The 17,733-nt window shown below is 52.1% G+C and overlaps 1 protein-coding gene across 3 annotated transcripts in view; it reads left to right on the top strand.

Annotated features, from left to right (window-relative positions):
- The window catches only part of PTPN5 (protein tyrosine phosphatase non-receptor type 5), a 55,080-nt gene that overhangs the window by 9,982 nt on the left and 27,365 nt on the right, over positions 1-17,733 (top strand). For 2 of the 3 annotated variants that reach the window (XM_045484732.1, XM_045484734.1), the window contains 2 exons: positions 6,347-6,437; positions 12,334-12,410. In XM_045484732.1, the coding sequence (XP_045340688.1) occupies positions 6,418-6,437; positions 12,334-12,410 (97 nt within the window). In that variant the 5' untranslated portion in view covers positions 6,347-6,417. Of the gene's footprint in view, positions 1-6,346; positions 6,438-12,333; positions 12,411-17,733 lie in introns of those variants that run through there. The other variant, XM_045484733.1, reaches the window with a different exon arrangement.

Raw genomic sequence — 17,733 nt, 5'->3', positions numbered from 1 at the left:
ATGTAGAGTGAAACTCACCGCCAGTGAGGCAGAAACCTCCAGCCCTTCTGCAGAGGATCTAGCATCGTGGGAAATGGCATCAGTGGGTTCAAAGTAGTGTAGCTCAGGGAGCCAGGGAAGAGACCAGAGTCAATCAGGGAAGGCTGCCTGGAGGAGGTCAAGTTCCAGCAGTTTTCAAAGAGTTACATAATCAGGGGATAATTCACCGAGAGCCTTAAAGCATGATCCAAAGCCACCTAGATCCATCCTCTTGTGACCCTGGTCCTGAGTCTCACATGGCTGCCCTTCCCTTTCCTTTCACTTTTTTTCACTCACTTCCTTCTTTTTCTCCCGCTCAGTCCCCCCTCCCTATCTTCCTTTCAAATCTGAGTGTACAAGGAAATGCTGGATGCACATTGCCCTGCCTCCCATCCCTCTTCCTCTGCTCTGGGCTCCCTGTCGTGGGCCAGATAGGAGGAAGCCTGTCCTTTGCCCCTTCTTAGCCTGGGCAACTCACGGAAGCCCAAGTTAAGGGCAGGAGAGCCAGGGAGGAGCCCAGGGTGGGGTGCAGGCTGTTGCCAGATTCTGAGTCACAAATCAAATCCTGGGAGAAGAATTTAGCCAGAGGAGAGGTCAGCGGGCCCTGGACTCACTGGAGAGGCTTCCTGAAGGAGGCATGGTGCTGAGGCAGACCTTGGAAGGGCCCGAGGCCACAGCTCAGACAGGAGGAGCAGGGAGGCCTATGCAGGAAGGAGGAACAGGAGAGACAAAGGCTGAGAATCAAGAGTGAGCATGGGAGATGGGGCAGTTTTCATGGTGAAGGAGGATTTGGGGAATCCTGTGAAGTCAGCCTTCCAGCCCCAAGGGTTTCTGGGGCTGACGAGGGGGACCTGGAAACAGCCCGGGGCTCTTCAGAGGGAAAAGGAGTCTGTTCTGCTGGAGAGGCCCTGCGTTGTTCTCATTAGCTCCAGAAACACCTGACAGAGCCCGAGGAAAAAGGAAACAGACCTTTGTAGCTGATGGCACTGCCTGGTACAAAGAGCTGGAGCGTCTCCTGTGCAGAGTTGACTTGGAGGGAGCCAGGAAATGAAGCTTTGAGCCAGGTCAGCTGTGATAACGAGGAGGATGTCTGCCTCGGGTGGCCTGGTACTTTCTGTACTTCAGTCACTTGCACTTTACCACCACCCTGCAGCAGGCAGCTCTGTTGTTCCTGCGGCCCAGAGGAAGAAACTGAGGTTCAGAGAGGTTCAGACATTGGCCAGGGATCCCGTGGGGAGAAGGTGGCCAAGCGCACAGCGTTTTCAGCCAGGTCTCTCTGCCTCTCAATCCATCCTTCTTCCGAGTGCCACAATGGCTCTAAGGTGTGTGACCTCAGAATGGTCAGCTGTCATGTTTCAAGGGATTCTACCCATAACTGAGGACCTTTGTTGACAACCTGTCCTGGGCCCCAGGTCTCCAGCTGTGCAGTAGCACGAGGCACTGAGAGGACTAACTGTCCTTGGCCCGGGACCAGGCTCTGTCCCGTCTTCTCCATTGGCCATCTGAGCAGGACTAGAGTGACACTTACCTGCGCCCGTGCCGGTCCCTAACCCTTCCAGGTGCCGATTAGCTCCTGTACGAAGTGAGGTAACGATACCCCTTTCACCAGGTTGCTGCGAGGGTCCAATGAAAGAAAGCATTGGAAAGCACTTGGCGCATAGTAGGTATGCGGCTGATGTTTATTACATCTGAATTCAGGAGGTCAGACCCGCTTCCATCTAAACCTTGACTCCTGGTTCCATCTGGTCTCTTTCTTTCCCATTCCATTATACCCTCTGTAGTCTGTCCCGGCAAAGGAGCCTCAGACCCACCTGTTTCCAGATGCAGCCTCTGCCTCGCCTCTCTCAGGCCCTGCATCTGACTCTGTTTTCCTGAATCTTTCACCAAATCCTAAAGTACCAGGGTCTTCCCAGCCTGTGCTGTCACTGCTTGGGTCAGGCCTGAGCACAGTAGGGTTAAATCAGAGGCAGAGGTGGGGGGACTCTGGCCCTCACTGCGGGGTGTGGCAGGAACTGGAGTCCTCACTAGCTGCAGTGGGTGGGTGGGCGACGGGGGAAGGGGGGGACAACCCTCCCTCACTCTGAACTCCGGCTCTCCCCTCTGGAAGTGCATACAGGCCCTCCGAGAAGTGGTTTTGTAAGTGATGAAGAACAAAGCAGATACCACACGGGACCATCGTGGACGATCCAGAGCAAGGCAGAGTCCGGGCCAGGGGTGGGTGGGCATCAGGGACACCTAGGGCTGAAACCAGAGGTAGGTTAGATACCAGCAGCACAAAACCATTTGTGATCAGGGTGGATGTGGTGACCGACACAGGCTAAGTGAGAATGCTGGTTCCAGGTGGGTTGGGGAGAGAGTCGCAAGAGTGGACAAGGCCTCAGTCCTAGAAGGCAAGCGACCAAGGCAGAGACTGCCTGCCAGGGCATCAGGCGAGAGGCCAGGTGCTGGGACCGGGCCAGGGTCAGAACCAGACAAGCAGCAGTGAGTGTGGTTAACAGCTCCCAACAACCATTATATCCGCTAACTCTTCCAGAGGATACAGTGTGCCAGGCATTCCTCCAGGAGCTTTAGTGATGCTATTTCAAAGGTGAGGAAACTGAGGCACAGAGAGTTGGAGTAAAACTCCTGACCTCCTCCAAGCCTGGCAGCGTGACCCCTCACATTCATAGCTTGAAATCAGCCACCGTGGGATCATTTACACCAGGGAAATTGGCGAATGCCACTCATCAGGGCTTTGAAATTTTATTTATTTATTTATTTATTTATTTATTTATTTATTTTCCTGAGAACCAATTTATTAGCATAACACAAGACTTATTCTAGAGTCTCCGTGGACCTCAGCTACGTGGGGAAAGAGGGCTGTATTAACCGAGAAACAGGCAACACCTGACATACAAGATGGTGGCAGCTAAAGGTTTTGGGAGTTTACTGGGCCCCGTTCTAAGCATTTTCCGTGTATCTTGTATCAAAACTTCTGGGAGGATCAAAAGTCACCTAATCTCCTTAAGAATCCTTTGAAGTACACTGGTTATTCCCATTTTACAGGTGAGAAGACTGAGGGCGTAGGAAATTCAAGGATCTTGCCCAAGACTGGGCAGCTACTGAGGGATCTGGAGTTCATACTTGGGCAGTCCAATCCCAACGCCTGTATTTGTGTGTGTGTGTGTGTGTGTGTTGTAAGTTTATGTGTTTATTTTGAGAGAGATGGAGTACTAGCAGGGGGAGGGGCAGGAAGGGAGAGAGAGAACCCCAAGCAGGCTCCACGCTGTTGGTGCGGGGCTCCAACTCATGAACTGTGAGATCATGACCTGAGCTGAAACCAAGAGTCAGGCGGTTAACTGACTGAGCCATCCAGGAGCCCCTGTACTTTGTGTTTTTTAGTGAGCTATTTATTCATGCTCAGGGTCTAACCTGCTTTTAATTTATTTTTTCAAGAAACAGATCTTGAATATCTGCCTGGTGTCAGATAGAGTACAGGCACGGGAGACAGGGAGGTCCGTGTCCGAGGCCCTACGCTTAGTGGTTTAAATAAAGCCTGGGCCTCAGGTTGAGGCAAAGTGAGTTTGAAGCCTGGTTCTGCCACTTACCAACTGTGTGACCTTGAGCAATGACTCAGTCTCTCCAAGTCCCAGTCTCTCCATGTGTAGGAGGAGGACGAGAACTGTGTCTAGTTGGTTGGGTTATACTGAGGAATCTGCACTCATTGTAAAGCACAGGTTTGTGCACAGATACCCCGAGTGGGTTGGGGATGCGGGCACCAATAGATCAACTCTGAACAGAGACGTGAGACCCGAAGACGGAGTGCCCAGTTCTTCCTAAGGGACTCAGGGACAGTTCTGCTGAAGAGATGATGTTTGAACATGATCTTAGAAGGGGCTTTCAGAGCTTTCCAAGCAGGGAAGGGAAAAGGGAGCTTTTCTAGTGAAGGGAAAAGTATATTCCAAGGTGTTACAGGTAGGCGTGAGCATATAACTGAATGGAGATGCCAGAACATCGTCACAAGAGGTACGATCATGCCTTCGCGCTGGTGATTGCCAGTTTTCCCCTTTAGTTTACAGCTAAACTCTGTAGCTGGGGCTTGGGAGGTGTCGAGAGAGGGCACAGAATGAGTGTTTTTCAGAGTGCTGGAAAACATGGTTAAACCAGATGACCTTTGAACTCTGAAATCTTCGACTGATTTTGGTGGGGGTGGGGGGGGGTCACCACACAAATAGGGCCACCCACAGCAGATACTAATCACCAGAACTGGACGTGGCCTCTGTCAGTAACTGGCTAGGATGGGAACCGCCCCACACACCTGGAGATTGGGCGGCCTTTGCCAGGCTTCATGGACCAAGACCTTGTTTCCCTGCTGCTGGGAGCGCCCTCTGCTGGTCCCTTGTCACTCCCCTCCATCCGCCTCATTAAATCCACCTTGACAGCCCTGAAATTGAACTCGACCTTAAGGAGAGGCCCTTCAAAGCCATTAAATTTGATTCTCTTGATTTTCAGTTGGCACTCCTGAGACTCAGAGGAAATGACTGGCCCAAAGTCACAAGGTGGTCTCGGACAAGAGCCCAGGGCTGCTGGGTCCTTGGCCAGTGAGTGCATTTGTCGCTTCCGTAATGGAACACGGCTGCCACCATCACCTACACTCTTCACCCAAACCAGTCTCTCTGGGCTGCTTCCTCACACGGGGAAACCTGAGGCCACAGGCCAGGGGAGGACTTCCGGTCACTCCCGTCATGGGGAAGGCACACAAAGCTAATGGCCCCTCAGAGTGAGCTCCTTCAGGGCCCTGGGCAGGAAGACAGGCACGCTAGGATCCACCCCTCTGGTTCCTTCACTAATTTGCCCACTGTGTGAGCCTGGAAGTCACTTGGCCCCCAAGCCTTAGTTTCTTCGTCTGTAAAATGGGTTGCAGCCACATAGACCTATAGTGAGGATTTTTTTTTTTTTTTAAAGAAAGTCTGCTGATGCGTTCGTGTCCACTCTCTTCCTATTTTCAGAGCATTGTTTTCAACAAAGGCTGAAAGCCAGAAGAGAAGAGAGCTTAGGAATATGGGCGGCGAGGGGCAGATCTGTCATTACTAGCTGTGTGGCCTGGGGCTGGTCACTTCACTTCTCTGAATCTCCATTTTTTCATCTAGAAAACATGGGTAATGAAAGTATGTTCCTCCTAGGGCTGTTTGAAGAATTAAGGTCTGTCTCACCTCCCTAGAAAGAAGAGGAGGGAGATGGAAAACAAGAAGGAAGTGTTTCACAAATGAGCATCTCAGTCAGTGTCCCCGTCCCATGTCACTCTCCATTTTCACTCTCCCCTTGTCAGACAGAGTTTCTCTCCATCTCTTGTATGTGCCCTGATTTCTTTTAACTCCAGGCCTGTTCCCATGCCCTCCTTCTGCCTAGAACAGCCCATGTGCCCCTCTCACATTCCGTAGCCGTTGACCCCAGCTCCTCCTTCACATCCTAAATCCCTTCCCGGGAACCTCTCCTGATATCCCCGCCTCATTAAGGGCCTCACTGGTGCCCCCACAGCACCCTGCACTTCTCCATCGGACTGGCCACCTATGTCACCATTGCCTTTGCTGACCTGCAGTCCCCCATTGTGCCTTGAGCTACGGTTCACGCCATGGCCTGCACAGAGGAGCTGTTTCATAAACACTTGTTGAGCAAGCGAATGTTCTAGTCCCTGAATCTGACTCACACGAAAGATGGAAAACTTCATGTTGCCCGAGCACCTCCACAGGCTGGACCTCTCTAGCATCCACCTTCCCTTCCCTTCTGCCACACCCACACCCCTGTCTCCCACCAACAGAGCAGGATGGAGAAGTCATCATTTATCTGGGCACATCCCAAGCAGAGAACACTCAGACCCTGTGTTTGGGATCCAGAACACTCCAAGTTTGCAGTCTGCTCAGACGTGGGGACAGATGGCTGGACAGTGGACAGCTGGGCAGGGAGGGTAGGCAGCTTGGCAGGATGGAAATAGCAGTGAACTAAGCATTGGGAGCCCAGGGCTCAGAGCCTATCTGTTCCCCAAGTTCTCTGCACACATCAGTCTGAGTTCTTTGGTAACCAGCAACAGAAACTGACTCAGACATTTAGGCAGAAAGGTCTAACACAGAATAACAGGTAACAGACCTCTGGTCTTGGGCCCTCCTGTGGCAACGGATAAGCAGGGCACCAGGAGAAGAGAGTGGCGACTCCCGAGAGGACATTTGGACTTTCTAACTCTCTGAAAACAGCTGTCCACGCTGTATGACGTGCCTCCAGGCACTTACCCTCTCTCGCCTCAGTCCCCCATCTGGGTGTTCTAAAGCTGGCTTCTCTCCGTTCACATCTCCAGTGTGCTTTTCTGCGGAGGAACTTCCTGCCCTGGCCCCCGATGGCGCCTTTCTCCATCCAGACACCTTGGGAATGAATTATGAGGAAGCCAGGTGAGTGATGTATGTGGGCTTCCCTGCAGCTCAGCCCGTTGTGGAGGACACGCCCTCTCCATGTGCATGCTGGGACGTGTGACTCATTTGCATGAAGCAGTCAGCCCGATCATTTGTCTTCCGTGAAAGCAGCATGTCCTTGTCCCATACGTGCTGAACACGCTGATGAACATCTCGATGGCATTATGGGCCGCTTTCTGATCATGGTCTGGCTGTCTTCTTCAGGCTGGGAAGATCCTAACTAGAGTCTGTCTTCCCAGAGCCCCCAAAGCCACTAACCCTAAGACACTGCCTTCCACTTGACCTCTGATGTGTCCAGCAATAGGCTCAGGCCCTGAACACCTGGGATGCAGAGGTGGCTGAGGGGGTGGGGATGCTCTTAAGTGACTGGAAAGCTGGTGGGGGGAGCAGGTGCATAAACAGCTAACTATAGCAACAGAACAAAGTAAGAGGCAGAGAGAAGTAGTGAGCCAGGAGTGTGGGGGGGCCCCGAGATGGGAGAGCTTGATTCTCCCCAGGAAATCAGGGACTGCTCCATGAAAGAAGTCATGTTGAGGATGAGTAAGACCTGGCAGGAGGGGAGAAGGAAACTTCAGGCTGAGGGAAGAGTGGGAACAAAGGCCTAGAAGTCGGAGTATACGGGGAATAGCGAGGTCTGGTGGTATCAGAGCTCTGGGAGGGTCATAGGAACTCCATGTTAACAGTGACGGGTGTCCCGGGGGCCCCGGAGCCCCAGGAGCATGAAGCCCAGGGTAGAGGCACATCTGCCTGCATTGGGTCCGGAGGTTGCTGGGGGCCCAGGAATCAGGCTTTACCATCCTAGCGCCGCCTGGCCCCTCACCCACCCAGGAAGAGGATGCAGCTCTGCCTCCCTCCCCAAACCTGCCAGCTATTTCTCTACACTAGTCCTGGGCAATGCTGGCATTTATTCCATGATACCTCCTGTCGGCACCCACCCGTCCCCCATCCCACCCCCCACCCCCCCCAGGCAGAGGTGAGGTGCGCCTGGCCCATCCCCGACAGGCCTCTGTTAGAATGCTGACTCATCCATCCCGCAGCAGGTACCTGTCCCGTGTCTCCCCCACCAGCCATGAGTTCCAGGAAGATGAGGTGGGCTGGTCTGGGTCCCATCTCCAGCATCCAGCAATGGTGGAATAGCTGTGGGGCACACATTACCTTCACACACACGCACACACACACGCACGTAAACAGAGGGCGGTGTTGCCACGCAGGCTGCGAGGGATCTGACCACCTGATGTTATAGATGAGGCTTCAGGGGCCCAGGGTGAGAGAAGATTCCCCAAAGTTGTAAGTGTGTTGGAGGCAGAGTTTAAAGGAGACGTTGGGTTCACAGCAGACTGTTTGTAATAGCCAGAAGGTGGAAACAACCCTGATGTCGATTGCTTGATGGACGGATAAATACAAGGTAGTGTATCCACACAGTCGCATGTTATTCAGCCATAAAAAGGAATGAAGTATTGATATGTGCTGCAACCTGGATGAACCTAGAAAACATGCTGAGTAAGAGAAGCCAGACACAAAAGACCACGTATTATATGATTCCATTTATATAAAATACCCAGAACAGGCTAATCTATAGGGACAGGAAGCAGATTAATGGGTGCCAGAGGCTGGGGGTGGGGAGGATGGGCGGGGGGGCTCCCTAATGGGTACGAGGTTTCCTTCTGGGGTGATGAAATTGCTCTGGAACTAGATAGCTGTGGTGGTTGTGCAACATTGTGACTATATGAAGTGCCACTGAATTGTACACTTCCAAATTGGCTAAAAGAGTGAATTTTGTCTTATGTGTGTTTTACCATAATTTTAAAAAGGAGTAGATTGGGACTGGATCAGATACCACTGGCCAGGTCTGATGTCCCTTCTGGTCCCCTGTCCTATTATAGACCTCCCCTGCCCAGGCTAGGGGTGGGGGAGTCCATGGCACCTCTCGGGTCAAGGGAAGCCCCATGGTCAAGTGGAAGGCTGCCTCACCGGGAAGGCAGGATTCCTGGTGGTGAGGCCTGCTCCTTACTCACGTGCCTCTGCCTGGGGCCTCGCCCCCATCACCTACCCATCCCGCTGACCATCCTGTTCCCAGCTAGTGCCCGATGTTTCTTACGTCTCACACCTCTGTGTCTTGCTCTTGCCGTCTGTGCCATGAAAGAAGTTCTTTCCCTCGTGACCCCTCATCCATGTAGAAACGTCCTTTAAAAAAAAAAAAAAAAGTCTTATTTATTTGAGGGAGAGAGAACATGAGTAGGGGAGGGACAGAGAGAGGGAGGCAGAGAATCTGAAACAGGCTCTGTGCTGACAGCAGAGAGCCCGATGCAGGGCTGGAACTCGTGAACCGTGAGCTCGTGACCTGAGCCGAAGTCAGACACTCAATCGACTGAGCCACCCAGGTGCCTCTAGAAGCATCCTTTAAGAACCTGCTGCTATCTTCCCCTTGCAGAAGACTGCCCCACACACAGCCTGCCCCCTTGCCGCAGGCCGAGCTCCCCAGGGTATCTAGTGAATGGGTCATCCTCGATTAAAGCAGGTGTGGGTGCGGTCGGTCGTGTTTGTGTGTGTGTCTTCCAGAGATGACTGGGAGCTCCGTTGGGAGGGGCCTGGCTTGTTCGTCGCTGCATTCCTAGGACAGCTCTGGTGCCTTGCTCACAGGCCATGCTTGTTGAATGAGGCAGTGGCTTTGGGAAGGTTCTGTCCCCACCCAGATACTCTCCATCAATGAAGGAAGGACAGGCTGGGTAATCTCCAAGTCCTTTTCTCTCTGGGGCTGTCTGGCTGTAAGGGCAGCGGTGCGGGGCCAGCCCAGCAAGTTGACGCCTGTTGTCGCCGGAGGCCGGTTTTCTGCTCCTTTTGCCCAACTCCTAGAAATGGAAAAGGAGAGAGAAGGAGCCTGCAGTAATCTTACTGCAAGCAGCTATTTCTGCTCTTGGCGGGGGGGGGGGGGGGGGGGGGGAGAGGGCAGTGTCCAGAGACTGGGCTTCTCCATCCTCCCTGAATGGACCATCTCTTCTCTTCAGAAATCTCATTAAAACCCTTCCCCGAACAGCCTAGCCACGCAGGCTCTGGCCGAGGTCGCCTGGAGTCCTTCAGCGACAAGGCCGAGCAGCGGGCTTTTGCTCCATTTTCCTCTACAGATGAGAGGTGCTACTCTTTCTGCTTTTCTGATTATGAAATTAGTCATTTTCTAGGAAGCTTATTTATAGAGTCCGCTGCATACATGCAGCCCTGAGCTATTCTGAACACGGCTTGGGGCCTGGGAGGCTTAAGGTGTGAAAACAGCTGTGAGTCACACATGGGTCCCCTTCCAGAGGTTACTAGATACCTTGGTTACCTTTCTGCACCCAGCCGGGAGCCAACCCTCATGCTCCTGGTGCTCTTTACTCTAAAGAGAGAAAAGCCTCAGGATCCCAATCCCCCTGGCCACCAGCTTGATATATTACCTGGACCGAGTCAGACCCGGATTCTGTGCTCCATTTTCCTTCTCTTCTGAATGAGGGGCTTTCTGGATGTGTGATTCTGTGCCTGCTCTGGACCACAGCTGTGGAGGGGGGTTCCAGGTGGCTTCACAAAGACCTGCCCACAAGGCAGCTCAGATAATGGCCGTGTTTGAGGTTCCTGATGCTTTTTCCAAGAAGGTCAGGGCAACATTCACTTATTCAACAAGTGATTATTTACTTATTTATTGAATGCCTATGATGAGCCAGGCACTGTGCAAGACTTTGAAGACACAGTGGTGAATAAAACAGAAATGGTGGCCCCTGTCCTCATATAGCTTATAGTGTAACTAATGCTAATCTCATAATGGCATAAATTAAAATGAAATTTCAAACAGTGTCAAGTTCTAGGAGTAAAAAGTACCAGGAAGTAGAGCCGGGGCAGCTCTCTAGGCAGAGAGAAAAGCATGTGCAGAGGCCCTGTGGAGAAAAGAGCCTGTCCAGTGCAGCTTAAGTGCAGAGGACAAAGGGAAAAGGGGGGTATAAAATAAGGCTGGAGGGATAAATAGGGGTCAAATCATGCAAGACCTAGTAAAGCATGTTAAAGGATTTCTGTATTTTTTCTTAGTACAATAGGATGCCATTAATGTATTTTTTAAAAAGAAGCTTAGATGATAAAAGGTTGAGTTTTAAAACAGTTGATTCTAGCTCAGGCCTGCCCCATCCAGTTGTGCGGATTGTAAACTGCACAAACTATGAAGCCATATGTATTGGAACCATATGGAGAATGTTTTAGGGGCCAGCTTGAATGAATGCCAGAGGCCAGTTAAAAGACTGCCAGAGTAATCTAGGCAAGAGAAGCTGGCTTGGACCAAGATGTAGGTGGTGGAGAGGAAGAAAAGTGAGAGATTCAGGAGACACGTAAAGGGCCTTGAAGATAGCCGCCTTCTCTCTGCAGGAGGGCCAGCCTCCGAGATTTGAGATTCTCAGAGACCCTGCCGGTCAGAATGAGGAGAAGATAAAACAACGCAATGCCAGTTGAGAGCAGAAGAAGTCAGAATGAAAGGGGTCACCCTTAACCCTGTCTGTCTATCCTTAATTGTTTCAGATCTGCAGCTGGGCCTGAAACTGGCCTCAGGACCAGTCCGAGAGTCAGGATTGCAGAAACAGTGGGCAGAGAGGCAGCTGACCTCTTGGACTTCATGGAAGTATTATACCGGCAGTGCTGTATTAAAGTTTCTTTTGGCTGCCAATTTCAGAAATCAGTTCACACTGGCTTAAGCTAAAATGTTGGAATTTATTGGAAGGATCCTGGGGCATCTCATGGTTTTGACAGACGTGTTGCCCACTCAACACTCAGGATGGGCAGAAATGGAGCGGCCCCAAGGCCCGCAGCATTAGCGGTTTTTAGGACTTTCTCTCCAGGGCACTGTAGCTGCCATGATTTAGAGCCAGCACCTGCAGACTCCAGGCCCCCCCACCCCAGAATGCATTTGAAAAACACAGGGGAGAGGATCTGATCGACCCAACCTAGTTGGTGTGTCTAGCCCTGATAAATCAGCTGCTGCCAGGGATCAGAACATGAAGGGCAGACAGCCGCTGGAGCCCATAGTTGATTTCAGGCCGTTCCCAGAGTAGGGGAACCCCTGCGAGCTGCCCAGTTGCCCTCGGGGTATGTCTGCTCTACAGACACTTGATGAGGTCTAGCTGATCTCCAGCAACCTTTTCCCAGGTCGTGGGTTAAAGGAGAAAAGCTAGGCCCCATGATAGGCTTGGAAAGTGCCCCGGTAGGCTAGAAAGAGGGCTCTCTGATGTCAGAAAGAAATAGAACATTTAGAATATGCAAAAAAATACGTATAGCTACATTTTCTAACGATTTCTGGAGAAGAGTTCTGCGGGCCTGTGAGGCAGAAGGTCTTTGCAGGCCTTGAGGAGCTGGACGTAGACCATGTGTTACCCACACCCCCCTTCTTGCTCACGCGTGGTTCAAACCCACAGGAGCTAGGAGGCACAGCAGCACAACAGTGAGAGCCTAGCCTAGAGTCGTAGACTGTAATCTCATGCCCCACTCCGCCCTAGTGAGCTGTTGTGACCTTAGGCAAGTTACTGAACTTCTCTGAGCCTGTTGGTTGATCCCTCATCCATGCTGGAGATTTAGTGTGATAAATTTTGTAAGTGCCTGGCACATAGCAAGCCCTCCCTCCATGGCAGAGGTGATGGTGGTGGTGATGGTTGTAGGGAATGCTACTGCTGATTATTCCACGGGGAAAATGCCTGCAGAATTCTGCTCCTGCCTCTGCAGCTTGTCCCTTCTGTAGGTCGGTCCTTCTGTTCGGGTCCCCCGCTGGGGTAGAGTTACTCAGAGGGACGCAGGGCAAGCCAGAAGCCTTTTTTGTCTTTGTTCAGGGTTTTGCCTTGATCCCTGCTCATCTCCCGTTCTCCATCTGCTGCAGGAGTGAGAGAGAGAAGCACCCTGCTGATGACTCCGAGGGAGGGGCCCTGGACATGTGCTGCAGCGAGAAGCTGCCGGGTGAGTCTTCCTGGCACCCAGGTGCCCCCAGAGTTCCGAATGCAGGGAGAGAGCCCCGGATGACACGGGCTGGAGAAGAGCCCGCTTAGCTGTGAACTTGCTCGAGAGGAGTGACTCAGCTGGTCACAAGGTCTCCGTTTAAATGAGGATTTGTTTTTCTAATCCCTGATGTCTTTCTGACCTGTTGTCACATGAAGCTGCTCTGGGCTCCTGTGGAGGGAAGAGCAGGCACCGAGGGTGTGCCGGGAGGGGTGGGGGGAAGGGTGAAGAGCTGGGGAGGCCAGGGCTGCTGGGGACGTGACCGCCGGCCGGCGGTGTGCGGGGCAGACTTCCGGAGGTAAGGTTAGGAAACACAGACAGGCTGAGTGTGGCGTGAGCTGACGGTGGGGCAGGTAATGTGGAGAGACCACCCAGCGGCCCTGTTGACAGAGCTGGCTGCGAGTGTCAGCTTTGTGCCGTCCGAGTCTGGTTGATCGTGCTTGTGGGGAACCTGGGCGGCTGAACCACAGGCCCTTGCAGTCACCGCGGAGACATGACCGAGGCACTCTTGCCTGTGGGGTGGCAGCATGCGGACCAAGTACCCAGGCCATGGAAGGAATAAAGGAAAGGAGAATAGGAGGAGTTTTCAACATATTGTTTTTTCTTTTTACGGAAGTCTTTTTTTTTTTTTTCCTTACTTACAACAAATATCCGTTGTAGGAATAATAGAAAATCTGACAAGTGAAAAAAGTTATCATCATCCCATAACACAGTACGTTTTCATCTTTTTCCCAAACCAAACCTGTAGCTTGTCAGAAACCTCATGATCGGTGAGGAACCTTAGAGTGGAATCTTCAGTGATACTCTTTAGGATGGACATTGAGAACAAGGAGGTATGACTCTGAAGCGATGATTCTTTACAATAGGTAGTTATTTTACTCACACCTTGAGCCAGTGGCCCAGCTACTGGGGAAGCTTTCTCAGGCCTCCAGGTAAGGATTGAGCCCTTTGGTGCAGTTCATGCCGTGTCCAGGAGGGGGTGCCATTGCTCAAAACACTTTGGAAGGCCTGTTGAGATGGTCTAGGATGGGTGTCATCTTACAGGTGCCCTTGTGGGGACCCGAAACAGCTAGCTTGAAGAACAGAATTCTCCAGAGGGATATGAGAGCTGTCTGTGATTATATGAAAGGTTGTCTTTGTGGAGGGGGCAGCAGATTGGTACTGCGTGTCTTAAGCAGCTGGCATAAACCAGATACGGAGAAATTAAAGAGAGGCCTGCTGGCCCACGGGATGCAGAACTTTCTTCCTGACTCTGAAAGTGGTCCGGTCGTAGAGCTGGATAATTCAAGAGGAGGAAAATGAGTGTTCCATCACTGGAGGCATTCAAGTATTGTCTGGATAGACAGTGGAGAGGAAATTTCCACATGGGTGGGAGGTCGAGATGACATCAAAAGTCCCTTTCAACTATTAAGCGTTCTGTGATTCAGATATGAGTCATAGAATTCAGAGATGATTGTACGACCGGGGATGGCCCGCTGGCTAGAAAAAATCCACGGAAAATAGGACATGATGTATAGGAGTCCAGAAAGGAGCACAGTGTGAAGGGAAGGGCAGCGGCTTTGGCATTTGAGTCTGGCTTTAGGTTGTTTATGGACAAGTCCCTTACCCTTTGCTGGGCCTCTAGTCCTCATTTGCAAATGGAAACAACAGCAATACAAGTGTTTATCCTCACAGTGGTATATTTATCCTTATAGGGATTAAATAAATATAATCACACAAACATTCATTCCACAAATGCTTTTTGAGCACCTACTATGTGTCAGGTATTATCCTAGGTGCTAGGAATACAGTGGTGAATAAAACAGACTTGTCCTTGCCTGGCTGTGAGCCGCTTCTGGAAAATGGGGTGGAACCACAGGAGAGAGACTACAGTAATAAGAATAATAGGGTAAATTCCAACCCTCCCCAAAAACCAGCAGCCGACTCAGAATGGAAGAGGAGTATTGGTCATCTCCTTTGGAGCCGGCACATTGCCTTCCTTATGACAGGCACTGTCCTAAATACTCTCACATACACATCGCACGTGATCCTGTCCACTGCCCTAAGTCGTTCATATCATTTCCTGTCCCAACTTAGAGATGAGAGGACCAAGGCCCAGGGAAGTGAGAGTCTGTCCAAGGTCACATAGCTAGTGTTTGGTAGAGTGAGGGTTCACTTCGTGCAGTCTCTTTCCAGAGCCCATGCCCCTGGCCACTTCCCCATTCTGCCTCCATTGTCACTGTGGACACCCATCATTTTCTGGCACCCTGTGAACTGAAGCAGGAAGAGCTAAGGTGTGTCTGTCCCCAGGGAGGAGCCTGCAAGAGATGGGCAGTGTCACTGTGCCTGCCTTATCTGCATTCTTCTGGAAAGCACTTCGTTCCAAGGGCTAGGCAAGTCATAGGCCCCTCTAGACTCTCATGATGCCATTGTGATAGGATTTTGCAATGATGTTTTGCAATGATGTTCTACCCTGCTTCCTCCATGGGACCATGAGTTCTTTGAAAGCAAATGCCTATCTGTTTCATCCTCCATGACCAGCCTTCATTCACTCATTTCTTCATTCATTGAATGACTGTTCGTTGAGCACCTGCCTGCACAGGGCACTCCTGTAAGCAGTAAAGATTCAACAGTGAACCAAACGAAAATCTGCACACTCACAGGGCAGTGTTGTGTGCTAAGTAAGAGCAGGGACTCTGGACCTAGGCTTGATTCCACCACTTGCCCCTGGGATGATCATGGGCAAGCTATTTAACCTTTCTGTGCCTTGATTTTATGAAATATAATCAAGAATACTGGGGTACCTGGGTGGCTCAGTCGGTTGAGCGACTGACTTTGGGGCTTAGGTCATGATCTCGCAATTCACAGGTTCAAGCCCCGCATTGGGCTCTGTGCTGACAGCTCAGAGCCTGGAGCCTGCTTCGGATTCTGTGTCTCCCTCTCTCTCGGCCCCTCCCCCGCTCGCACTCTTACTCTCAAAAATAAACATTAAGAAAAATAAAATAAAAAAAAGAATACTATTTATTACCATGCAGAGTTGTTGTAAGATCGCATGAGTTAATGAAAAGCTCAGAACTGGCACATAGCAAGTGAGCTATAGGCATCGCTATTTAGAGAAAGATAGACACTGAGTAACATAAATAAAATATTTAGCATGGCAGATAGTGGTAAGTGCTGTGGAGAAAATTAAAGCCAAGAAGGAGGCATGAGAAAGGACCTGGGGGGTGGTTTGGCATTATAAGTAGGATGATCCCAGAACCTGGTAAGAAGCAGACTTCCATAAATGCTCATCAGTCAGAACCACTGACCTGAGCAGCAACCTGGACATAAAAGGAGGGGAGCGGTTATAAAGGCTGAGAGAATCGGGGTGCAAGGCCTTCAGAGAATGAGCTCACGGGCATTGCAAGCAATTGCATAATGATGGGGTAAAAATACAGCCCTCCAGTAATCTGTTCCCCTCCCAGCTGGCTTCCTGCGGGGCGAGACGAGGTGGAGTGAGGGCTAGCCGTGCCTGCGTGACTCACGTGTTCCCACACGCACCGCCAGCAAGGGGCGGCATGGCCAACACGCCCGGCCACGGTCACCCGGACCTGAATCAGCACCAAGCAGGTCGTGGAGTCCTCCCAGCTTGAGATTTCTGGGTGGAAACATCCTCAGGCATCGCCAGCACCCCCAGGCAGCCCGCAGCTGCCTCCGGACAGGCTCGCTTACCCACACCCCCCGGGGCACTGCCCGCCTGTGCTCACACGCTTGTCTTAGTGCTCACTTGTCCCAGCCCCGTGCTCGTGTGTGCACATGCACATACCCACACGCAGCTCCCCGGGCACACGCCCCACCTCTCTCTGCCTCATGCAGCCCCACGGGCGCACACCCACTTGAAGCTCCCGCACCTGCGAGCCTCCTTCCTCTTGCGCACTCGGGATCTCTTGGCTCCATGGGGCCATCATCCAGACTGATCTGCCTGCTCCGTCATTCCCGCTTTAGGTCTCTTTTTCTTCCGCAGCCATGCCCCTTCTCATGTACACTTACAGACGAGCGGGCACACTCCTTCCCTACCATTCTCTACCCTTTGCCCAGGCCCTCAGCTGTGCACAGTCCCAGGCGCTGGTGTCCCTTCTCTGCTCCTCTGTGCGTGCGTGCACACACACACGCGCGTGCTTTTTTCTTCTCCCTCATGCACACAGTCTTGCACACATGGTCACTCTCCTTTTCTGCTCTCTCACTCCCCCTTCCTTGCTCATTTACTTGCTCACATTCACCCAAACACATTTATACATTCAAACTCACACTATCCCCACCCCCACCCCCAACCATGTGTAGGTGTTCATATTTGCAAGAAACCAGCCAGCCCCGCTGATGCTGGGGCCTCCGCTCCTTCCCCAGCCAGCACCACTGCAGTCCCAGCCTGTCACCAGCAGCTTCCTTTGGGGTACGGGCTGGAGGAAGGAGGTGGATAAGGCCACCATAGGTGCTAGTGATGGCATGACATCACCAGGTGTTGCTCACACTGTCTCCAGGGGGCAGGCCAAGGGTTGGCCTGCTCCTGATATTTGTAGGGACCAAGGCCACACTGCAGAAGAGGCCCCTGGTGGCACACCACCCTCTTCTGAGTCCTGCTCTGCGAGGGCCCTTGTGTGGCATGTGGGCACATCAGTCTGTGGGTCCAAACATGGTCCACATGCCACCCCGATGCAGCCCTTCGGCCACCCCTCAAACCTAAAGGTACCCAGGCAGGAGGCCACGTCCACCCGCAGGAGGGTCTACCGCACCTGTGCAGGCTTAAGGATGTTTGGGCGGGGAGTTCTAGTAGCCAGAGCATGGCCTGGAAGGGAAAGCGTGGGCACACCCACTGGGCCCTGTGGACTCCTTGCCCCATGGGGACTGGCATGGCCAGAGGGGAAGGGCCTCAGCCTGGGTCTGAGGACAGCTCTGCTTTTAGAAATAAGGTGCTCCCACAGCATCCCACAGCCGACAGCTGGCTGGAGCCATGACAGTCACCACCACCCTGGGATTTAAGTGTGCCATGATTAACCGATTCTGTGCAAGGTTGTGAGTAGACCCTGAAGGCCTGAGTAGGCCGTTGCCCAGCTGGCCTCTTGGTGACTCTTGTACTGACTCCCACCTGAGTGCCAGTGCCTTCAAGGCTACCTTCTGCCCAGCCCTAGGTTCTAAATCATCACGGGTATCAAGCTGACCCTCTTTGGAAGGGGACAATGTCTAGGTGTCAGCTAGAGGCCCACTGCCCATCCTGGGTGGCCTTTTATACAGTAAAGGGGATATCATTATTGAGGAAATCTTCATTACC

Source organism: Leopardus geoffroyi, chromosome D1 (genome assembly GCF_018350155.1).
Source record: "Leopardus geoffroyi isolate Oge1 chromosome D1, O.geoffroyi_Oge1_pat1.0, whole genome shotgun sequence".
In the NCBI taxonomy this organism is placed as follows: Eukaryota; Metazoa; Chordata; class Mammalia; order Carnivora; family Felidae; genus Leopardus; species Leopardus geoffroyi.
The sequence above is the reverse complement of the archived record's forward strand: the minus strand, read 5'-3'. Positions and strand labels throughout refer to the sequence as shown.